The sequence below is a fragment of the Theobroma umbraticum genome, unplaced genomic scaffold (assembly GCF_002168275.2).
Source record: "Theobroma umbraticum cultivar Fairchild unplaced genomic scaffold, ASM216827v3 scaffold_44.0, whole genome shotgun sequence".
Lineage (NCBI taxonomy): Eukaryota > Viridiplantae > Streptophyta > Magnoliopsida > Malvales > Malvaceae > Theobroma > Theobroma umbraticum.
The window spans coordinates 8,624,885-8,635,617 of record NW_018397255.1 but is presented as its reverse complement, the minus strand read 5'-3'; the positions used below and the strand labels follow the sequence as shown (position 1 = coordinate 8,635,617).

Here is a 10,733-nt window from a genome sequence, read left to right as displayed (position 1 = left end):
GCTCAAAGGAGAGCACAAAGACCCTGAATTCCTCAAGTTGCAGGTCAGCAGCTACAACATTTTCTTTCTTTTTAAAAAAAATTTAAGCAGAAACTGTTTAATCATGTTCCAATTCTCAGTGAAGATTATGTTTACGTTTGTGTTAATCTGTTCTTTTCTGCTGTTTGCAGCCTTTAGGAACAGTTCCTGTCACTCAAGATGGAGACTATACTTTATATGGTAATTAATCTCCCTTCTCTTACTTTTAAACTGAGAGGATACCTTCTTCCGATTTTTCTTGAGGATCTTTGAGAAAATATAAGGGCAAAAAAGGGGCAGCAGGCCAAATTTCTTCCGACTGTCTTATCTTCTACATTTTGTTGCGATGTTTGGTTATTGTTTCCAGTCTTGTATCTTCCTATCTAATCTACTATGCATAAACAATTGAAGCAAATCTTTTACATGAAGATAGAAAAGAGGGAAGGAAAAGAGTGGGTTCCCCTATCACTAACAACCACACAATTATAAAATTTTGACCATTATTTATAGTAAAAGTGGTAGTCATGCAGAATTTCACTTGGAACACTTGGGTCAAGATTTTGCATGTTATATAGTTGCAAGAATCTTACCAACCAAGCATAGCCTAAGCCTAACAAAAGGCGTCGAGCAAGAGTTTAATTTATGAGTACTTACTTTTAATTTGTCTTTTTACATTTTATTTTTTTTATAATTAAATGGCTTGATGAATTTTATAATGCAAGTTTTGTAGAATCCCGTGCCATATGAGGTACTATGCGGAAAGTATAAGTCACAGGGAACTGATCTGCGGGGACCCTAGTAGGGAGAGGTCTTTGTGTGAACGTGGTGTAGATGGAGGCACAGAGTACGGGACTGTCGCCCATGGTCGACGGACGCGCGTGCTGGTTTCACAGGTTCCGTGCCAGTTGGGGGCGCGGGTAGGGGCGGAGCGGGGTGTGGGGGGGCGGCGTTGGAGTCGTGTCGGTGGGGGACGTGGCCTCGGCCCCCAGAGGTTGGTGTGTCAGGTGTAGCGGGTTTTCGGGCGGACGGGTTGGGGGCCGGGGGTCTGCGCCGGGCTTTGCGTGAATGCGGGTGGCGCGTCGAGGCGGCGCAGGGGGGCGCGTGGGTTGGGTGGTGGGTGTTGGCGCTCGCGGGGGGCGGGCCGGGTGGACGTGCTGCTTCCGTTGGGGCTGGGCGCGTCTGGTGGGCGCGTGGACTCGTTGTGGGTGGTTGAGTGGGTGCGGGGGCGTGGTTCGGGGGTCGGGGCTGGCGGGGGCGCTCGGCGGTGGGGGGGTGGGGCGGGTGGGGTGGGGGGTCGGGGTTGGTGGGCGGCTGGTTGTGTTGGGTAGTGGGTGCCGGGTGGGGCGTGGGGGTGTGTCGTGGCCGAGGTGGCGGTCGGTCGGCGGCGGGGGGGTGGTGGGGGGCGGGGTTGGTCCGGACCCGGTGCCGGGGGGGGGGTGGGTGGGCGGTGTGCGGCGGGTACGGCGGCCGCTGGTGGCCGTGTGTCCGCTGTTGGATGGGGTGCCTGGGCTGCGTTGCCCCTCTGGGCCGAGTGGTGGCTGTGCTGTTGTGTGGGCGTTGGCGGGGTTGCGGGCGGCGGGTGTTCGTGGCGGTTGGTGGTGGGCTGCTGGGTCGGCGGCTGGAGGGGGTGGGCGGCGGGTCTCGTTGGTCTTCGGCGGTGGGGTCGCGTCGTCGCGTGGGGGGCGGGTGGCGGGTCTGTTGTTCAGTGGTAGTTAAGTAGGGTGCCTGTTGGTGTGTTCGCTTGTGTGTGGCGACGTGGGCGTGTGTTGCGTATGGCGGGTTGGGTGCGTGGAGGGGAGTGGGGCAGCGGGGTGGGGGGGCCTGGGCTGCGAGGTGGCCGTGGTGTGGTGGCGGCGCGAAGCTGGGGCGCGGTGCCTGCTGGGAAGACAGTAGAGGAAAGAGTCTTGTTGAAAAACTGGCTAGAGATCGAGGCACAGAGCTACAACCCACAATGGTCCCCTGACTGTTAAAATCATGGTTTCCTCCAAGTTGGGGTTGCCTCGTGATGAAAACTTGATCAAAGAAGTGAGGAAAGCTTGCCAAGGTGCTGGATATTTTGAGGAGAGGCTGTCAAGAGCAACTACTTAGCTGGTGATTTCTTCAGCCTCGCTGACCTTGCCACCTGCCATTTACTCAGTACTTGGTGGATCATATGGGAAAGGGGCACATGATAAAGAGCAGGAAGCATGTTAGTGCTTGGTGGGATGATATTAGCAGCAGACCTTCCTGGCAAAAGGTTCTCCAGCACTATGCTGTTCCTTTCAAGAATTGAAGCGATGGCGTTTCAGATGGGTCTTTTCAATAATTTCTACTTTGTTTAGCAGTTTGCTTTCAGGTCTTGCTTTTCGCCTTATCTTATTTTGTTGGTCGGCCATCCAATTAAATGGTTTGGAGTGTCGACTTTTATAATCACTAGTGCGTTGTCGTGTGCTGGGTTCGGATGCATTAAATATATATATATATATTTAGTTTCGTTTAAGATAGCTAGAAAAATAGACACATAATAGTAATTTCATCAACATATAAAATTGTTAGTAAATATTTTAGATATATAAAATAATTTTTTTAAAAAATATAAGCATTGTATCTTTAGCCATTAGGTAGCATTGGTGATGTTGCTACCTTCATACAAAACGAGAAAGATTCTTAGTGTGCAGTTGTCGATAAATACTCTTACAATTTGTTATACATAAAAATTGAATGAAAAGCATACAATTTGTGTGCGGTTTTTGCCTTCATACAAAAGGGAGAAAGCATTTTGATTTGCAATTGTTGAAATAACAAAAGGTAAAACAAAAAGTTTGTAGCAGGCTTGAGGATACTTCACAGTGGTTTCTTGAATGTTGAACTGCATTGCATGAACAACATTTATGTTAGTATTTTATTTGATTATAAATGCTAACTTGTCAAAAGGTAATAGTAATATATAAAGACTTTAAAACGTAAAATTTTTTAAAAATATGAAAAGATAGATGTGTATAATAGGAATATTATACTCAAAATCCAATTTTAATAACAGTTATACATAGGAAAACAATAGTATCACTTAAATGGTTTGCAAAATCGCAATGACGAATATTTATTAACTAAATAGTTACGTTTTTGTTTACAAGTTCAAGTTTTGAAGCTGAAGAACGATAAATGCATTTGGCAACTCAATTGGTTTGTGAAAGGATGCAATAAAACTAATTTGCAAAAGTAACCATGATGCATTTTCCACTAGGTATACAACTTCAAGATGCATTTTTCCAATAATACAAAGAATTTCACCGAAAACATAAGCTAGTTTCCAGTCATACCGGTTTTTAAGACCAAACCCTCCGTTATTGCAACCCCACAACTCCATTAGCCTATTTCTATGATTTTTGAGAATGAATCGGACTTTTAAAGAAGATTTCTCATCTGGGTACTTTTATCAAATTTGCAAGTCAGTGCAGATTCAAGCCTTGAAATCTATGCCCAAACTCACTTGAGTTGGGCCGAGCTTTCAAACTTAAGATAAAATTCGAAAAACCTCTTTAAACTATTAATTTTTTTAATCCCTTTTATTTTAAAATAATTTTTTTAATTCTTTAAACTATTAATACTGTTAATCAATTTTTTTAAAAAAAATTATATCCAATACTACATAAATATTTTAATATACAAATACTATTTTAAAAAATATCTATTCATATTTCCTTCTAAAACTTAATAAAATTTATTTTAATATTTAATAAAATTAAATATTTAATAAAAAAACTTAAAATTTAATAAAATTCATAATGAAAAAAAAAATTAAATTGATTTTCCTTTTGAAAAGCAACTTTTATTTCATAATGAAAAAACTATAAACAGCTGCCGACCATGGTACAAACAAAAACCCAAAAAACCTAAACCCGAGCATTAAAATAGAAACTCTAGATCGTTCCCAAGTTGCAAGAAGATCAAGATGTCTTCACATCAAATCTCGAGTTAGCCACAAGAGCCCTTTCCTAAAAACTGTACAACAAGCACTATATCATAAGCGAAACTCAACTCCAACCAAATCAATAACACAACAAAACCGAACTAGGAAATCAAAAACAAAAACGCAACAAAGCTTAAGTCTTATAAATAGAGAATGAAGCCCACTACATGATGCACCGTCAAGACTTTAAACTTTCAATATATAATAATCAAATCAAAATTTTTTTACATCATCTTAAACCCTACATTCAAAAAACAAATTTCAAGTAAAAATTTTTCAACAAAATTAATAGTCTCAAGTAAAGAATTAATCTCTTGATCTGACAACATTAACTTTCAATTACCATCATTTAACAAAAGATTTACTTTTAATATATTCTTTTCAAAAAAAAATTTAAAACTATTAAAGAAATAAAGAGTTTAATGATAATAAACTTTAACTTAAAAAAGAAACTTATGATTTTCAAGACAAATAGAGCTACAAATTTCCAAGTTTTCAAATCAAACCTTATATAAAAATTTTTTTATTAAGGTTTTGAGAGAAAGATGAATCGATTTTTTTTAAAGAGAATATGCTTAAATTTAAAAAATAATATAAAAAATATTTAAGTTTTAAAATATTTATATAATATTAAATTTAATTTTTTTAATTATTAATTAACAGTATTAACATTCAAAGAATCAAAAACATTATTTTAAAATAAAAAGGATTAAAATGTCTTTATGAAGTGATGTAAAGGAACGTTTTGGGTTTTACCTCCAATTACCACCTCATGATGATAGTTATCCTATGGGCCTAAATTCTAGTCCAAGCTGCATAAACCCCAATGCCCATCTGCCACACGTGAACCTAAACTTGATCCGCCCAATTCCTGTAACTAACAGTAATCCCGTTAAGGATATTGAAACTGTGATGCAGCAGACATTGAAAACGGTGTGTAACTCACGGTGCCAAGAATTACAAAATGATATCAAAATCATTTAAGAACCGATTGTCATATGAATCACTGATATACACTTCAACCAGACCCTAAATCCTGCTGACATGACTATTAACACAGCATGATTCCCATGAACATCTCTGTTGAAATGGCTTAAGACAAACCGGCCATAATATTTCATCATTTTAAAACCCTTGGTTCATGCTTTAAAGGACTCAGTTACATCTGAGATTCAATGGAGGAACAATACCACTCTTCGTCAGAATGAAACAACTGATTTGGAATGTGAGGAAGGTCGCAGCTCAGACAGAGCAGTATCGCTTTCATCAGTCTCATCAAAAACCATTGGTGTTTTGTTGACATGCTTACTGTAATTAAAATTAGCAATCAGAATTAGTGTGATATAAAGTTGAAACAGTAGGAGTTTAAAACAAATAGCGTTACTACTAAGTAAAATCATTTCCACTCCCGCATGAAGAATGGACCATATTGGAAACTTTAATCAGACAGAAACAATCCTGCCCCATTTGTTTACACTTCATCTACAATGTTGTTATCCAGCAAAAAGGTCACCTTCAGCAAAATTGTTGAATATGAAGTTATTCCTTCAATTTGTTTACAAGGGCCAACAGAGGGGTCAAAGATGTAGACACCCAACCTAAAGGTATCCCAAAAACAGTTCATATCAAAAGTAGGTAATTGCTTGTGCAACGCATTTTGATTACAGGGGTTATAATCTGTTCTCTATGCAACTAGCTACTAGTGTTTTCTACGATTTTATAATAACCATGCTGACTGCAAAGTATAATGATGTAGCAAAATTCTCAATGCCACTGTTGCAGGTACTTTTCTCACTCCTACTTGCTCTCTGTTTTCAAACAGAGATTATTGCTAGAAACACGAGTTTAGCTAAGCAGTTTGCCTAGTCATTTCGGCTGCTATTTGTACACTTTTTTGACAACATACATGCAACGTATTTTTTTGTTAATGAGTAAAAGGAAAGGATCTTTAGTATTAATGCCAATAAATATGAATCTCCTTTGCATTATGATACTAAATATTAACAAATACTATGAATATGCAAATCAACTCAGCCACAACAAATTTAGGGAAATTAAAAACAATAAAAAGAAAAACAGGAATTGCTGTTTAGTTACAAAAACCATGACTACAACATCTATACTCCAATTTAGAAAAATCGAAAACAAGAAAAAGGAAAGCGGATATTGATGTTGAGGTACAGAATGTATGACTAGCAAGCTGCGTCCATATTTCAAGTGCGTAAAACAACGTTAAACTGTGCTTCTCACAACTACCCAGACCAAGTACTTCGTTAAGAAGAGGTTTTGAGTTTTGAGGTAAAATACTTTGAATCTGAACTCCTATGCCCCAAATTGCAATAATATAAAATAGAATCACAGACAAAAAATTGGCAAAGCAAAAAGGCAAGCATACCTCTGAGAGATGAGACTCTCGTCAGACAGTGCCTTTTCCAGCCTCTCTTCAAATGGAGTTGCATGCCAACTGACTTTCTGATCCTGCAAACAGGACAAGCATTCATCAAGCATAGCTCTATACTGCAAGAAGATAATGCCGCCAGCAAAAAGATTTACCTCCTTGTATTTATTAGTTGAATTTGGGATTCCATTCCCATCCCACCACTTGGGCGTTATATGGGAAGACTCTTCCTCATTCCAGTGAGCAGCAACCATACCAATGATGGGCCTGTCCCCAGGGATTCCACCAAAAGGAGGGAGTTTGCTATAAGTAGACTGGATATTTTTATAACGATCATCAATGTTATACTCTTTTGGCTTCAGCCAAGAAGACAAGCTTCCTTCCACCTCTGACTCTTCTGCCCGAGAAGTTCCTTCTACTCCCACTCCTAGCTTGAAGGTGGCATTTTCTGCTCGCTCGGGAGATTTTTTCAGCTCACCCAACATCTCTTTGGAGCTAAATGGCTCCTCTTTCATCGCATTCAACTGAGAGGCATTCTCAGCTGGATTCAAGACCGAATAAACATATTGAGACCTGATCCGAGTCTTCCCATTTGCCAAGGTTTCTAGGTTTGAAGGAAAAACAGTTCCAGGGGTTTGCATTTCATCAGAAAGCTTTAATGGGGTTGGATTGGGCGAGGGCTTTGATGCACTTTGGTAACCTGGTAATTCAAGTTTCTTTGAATTCTGACCACCGTTTTCAGATTTTGAAGAAGATGCATCAGATTCACATTCAAAGCGTACAGACTTGTTCCTTCCATAAGCTGAAGTCGAAACAATATCAGTCTTGACTGTTTTATCAACACTCAGTGCCTCACTACCTTCAGTAGAACCTATAGAGAACCTCCCAGTGTTTGCTGCATTTGATATGCTGCTATGAATGAAACGGCACCAGTCAAATGTCAAGCAGCTTCACAATTATGTAAAGATGAAACATGTTTTGATTTGTTGATAAAAATTTAAGGTCAGAAGTCGAAACCTGGTAGGTGTATTTTCCAAAGAATCTGGCCCCCTCCCCAACGCCTCGAAAAGTTTGATGGGCGTAGGGGGCTGATCAGATTGCTTATCCAACTGAAACTTATCGATGGATGTGTTGGGAAGCCAGGAATGAAATTTTGAAGGTTCTGAATCCCCACTATAAGGCGGCGACTGCTTAAACTTCCGAGATGCTTTACGAATTTCAGACGGAGTCTCTGGTATTGTTCCACAAGCTTTAAGGAATTTCGCCTGCAGGAAGGTAAAATTTTTGAATTCAAATTTGCATTGAACAGTTAAAGCAACCAATCTAAATCAGATAGCTCGATGAACATACCTCATCCTTGAGACCTTTATCAATTTGTGGAGACCCCAAATGATTGGATGGACAATCTCCTTTCTCTTTTAGAATCAAAACAAAAGAAGGTTCAATTTCAAACAGGGGAAAATTCAAGTTTGAGAACCAAAATTTCTATTGAAAAAACAAAATCTTGAAATTAGCTGATTCAAAATTTAGCATTACCTTCATCCAGAAAGAGCGACGATAAACGATTTCGAGAAACTCCACGTTCCTGCTTAAGGATATGGATATAATTAGCCAAACGTAAACAAAAATACCTTTTCATTATCCTAAAATTTGTTCTCAGAAAAGAAAACAAGAAAGTGTTTCTTGAACTGGATTTTCTCAGGAACCAAACAGAGGAGCGAGATAACCGGAAAAGAAATTGGAAAAAAAAACAAAACAAAGCGCACGGTGGTTTTGGAGGAGGAGGAGACGAGGTGAGGGCGGGAGCGATCGTCTCTGACGCGAAAGCATCCAAAGAAACATCCCATGGCTCTGCAAACCGTCTGATCAAGAAATCTCACCACTGATCTCGTGATTATCCCCAACCCTAACTCTCCATTCAGGAAACCGCATACCATTTATCGGATTTTTTTTTTGGTTAATGCGTTTTTAAGGTTTAATCGGTGATCTAACAGAGAAAAGGAGGAGAGTTGTTGGGTCGTTTTTTGAATTTTGAAATGAAACAAAACGAGGGAAAAGATGATTATGCCTCTAAAATGTTAGAAAATCGCTTCAGCATTCTTCTTCTCGGCCGTCTACAATATATTTGATAATCGCTATATAAGAATGCCACGTGCTCAAATTTAATTGATGATAGTTTGAATTACGAAATTGGCCCTATTCAGAGTGCTGAAAGGATGCTAGGGGTAGCGAGTAGCATCTAGGCTTTAAATTTGAACAGGTAGAAGCAATGTCTTTTCATTGCCTTGTGTTCTTTCTTTTCCTTTTTACTGATTACGCTTATTAGGCTCATAATATGTCTTAATTATTTTCCTATGAGATAATCAGTAATTTACTTCAGTATTATCTGGTGTACTTCGAAACCTTTTTCTTCTTGTAATAATTATATTAAAATTCTTTTAAATGAATTCTTATTTTCTTACATTTACCCAAAAATGAACTTTTTTTTAGATTTTTTTAAATTATTTATCGAATAGAAATCTAAACAAATCAAGCTAACTTGATACAATACTATATAAATTTATTTGATTACTGTTGGTTTAAAAAAGAGCTTGAAATTGAAGTAAGCTTGAGTTTTAAAATTAAATAAAATTTATAAATATGATAAAAACTATAATAATATTTTATTTGTATATTATATATTAAAAAAAATTCAAAACTTGATATTCAGGCGTGGTTTAAACTATTATTTAAAATACTTACAATTCAATTCAACTCTATATATAATTACAAAGCGTTATATAATTTGTGACGAATATACCTATAAACACCCATTAACTTGACTCTTAAAATAATTACAAAGCTTCATATGTCTATATCTATATACCACCATCTCTCATGTCTTTTCATACATCATATAATTGTCTAAATTCTAAAAAAATTGGAAAGATCATAACAAAAGCAAATGGTGGTGCAAAGTTAATCATTAAATTATTTCCTATTAATGTTCCCAAATTTCAATTTTGCAAAATAAAAAGTATTTTTGCAAATAAAATTAATCTGGCTAATATATAGTTAGAGGAAGACATAAGTTGGTTGACAAACAAGAGGCCAATAGAAAGAGAAAAAGCCTAATCTTGTAGTATTTGTTTAGAATGTAGTGTAGAGATTACCACATGGACGCAAGTGGAAGTGTGACTAGCGAAGATGTACCACCACATTCCATATTTGAAAAGACTAATCTCCTTTACTGAGTCCCTAATCTCATCCATAATGTCACCGTTCCAAGCAAATCCCTGTCTCTTAGCTTCACATGTAATTGGTAGCTCATCGCTCTCAAACATCACGTCTTCTAACCTTTTTAGGTAATCCCAATATTCTTCCTGATCAAGCTACGACCCACTAAGCCAAGCCACCCCTACCTTCTAGCTGCTGCTTCTTTGGTGGATTAGTATCTGAGCACATATTGAAGATAAATATTGTAACACATGAAATGTATATACCTAAAATTTATATTAATAAGTATACACGGTCGACATTGTTTTTTTCTCTTTCCTGATCTTCTTTTTTTACATCATTTAGCACAATCCTTAAATCTTATTTTATGGAGCAACTTGCATGAAACTAAGCTAGAAGATGAGATAATATCAACACCAACATAATTAATTATTCTTATATAACCCTAAGTTTCTTCTTTTAAAATTATATTTTTTGAGTAGGGAGTTGAAAAAAAGAAATAGTGAATCATCCATTTCCTTTCATGATCAATCCGCTTAAATATCAAGGGTTCTCATGATTGCAATGATGGTTGAGCATATACATGGAGGATAACATCATACGAGGATGTGGAGTCATTGTTTCTATATATAACTTTTTCGAGTTACTCATACTCATTTATATCACTAACAATAAATAGTTCGGTAGTTATTTATCCAAAAAAAAGTAACACCTGCGCAACCTTGCCCTTGAATTTCTATGAAACAATGAAGTGAAATAATCTAAAGTCCCCACAAGTGAGGTTTTATACAAAAAAAAAAAAGGAGCAAACTCTTGAAATGCTAGCATAAGTGAAACCATCCGGCATTGCTGGATACTTTTAATAAATTAGTCATAGTCTCCAAGTTCTTTTAAGATATCTTTGACTCTTTCAATTGCTTTCAAGTGTTCAGGACTTGAATTACTTGTATATTATGAAAGTTTACAAACTATATAGAATATCTCAAGTCTAGTACAACGCATAGGATTCATTAGACTACCAATAACACTAGCATACTCTAATTGAGTTTCCAAAATTTTCCAGCAGCTTGGGCAAAACATCATATGGAGTGCTTACTTTTTTAATTCCCAAGTTTTAATTTGTACTTGTTTATGATCTTCTCAATGAGATTG

The 10,733-nt window shown here is 37.5% G+C and overlaps 1 protein-coding gene and 1 pseudogene across 1 annotated transcript; one reads left to right on the top strand and one right to left on the bottom strand.

Moving 5' to 3' along the window:
* The window catches only part of LOC110429152 (glutathione S-transferase F9-like), a 4,799-nt pseudogene extending 2,302 nt beyond the window's left edge, over positions 1-2,497 (top strand).
* Positions 2,498-4,085: 1,588 nt separating this feature from the next.
* JASON (aspartyl/glutamyl-tRNA(Asn/Gln) amidotransferase subunit) lies at positions 4,086-8,493 on the bottom strand. Its single transcript, XM_021418313.2, has 7 exons — positions 8,132-8,493; positions 7,902-7,950; positions 7,716-7,780; positions 7,383-7,630; positions 6,521-7,274; positions 6,363-6,445; positions 4,086-5,275 (listed from the first exon to the last, which is right to left on the bottom strand). Exons 1-7 carry the CDS (start codon positions 8,300-8,302, stop codon positions 5,167-5,169), a joined length of 1,479 nt encoding a protein of 492 aa, XP_021273988.1. The 5' UTR covers positions 8,303-8,493; the 3' UTR covers positions 4,086-5,166.
* Positions 8,494-10,733: the final 2,240 nt, after the last annotated feature.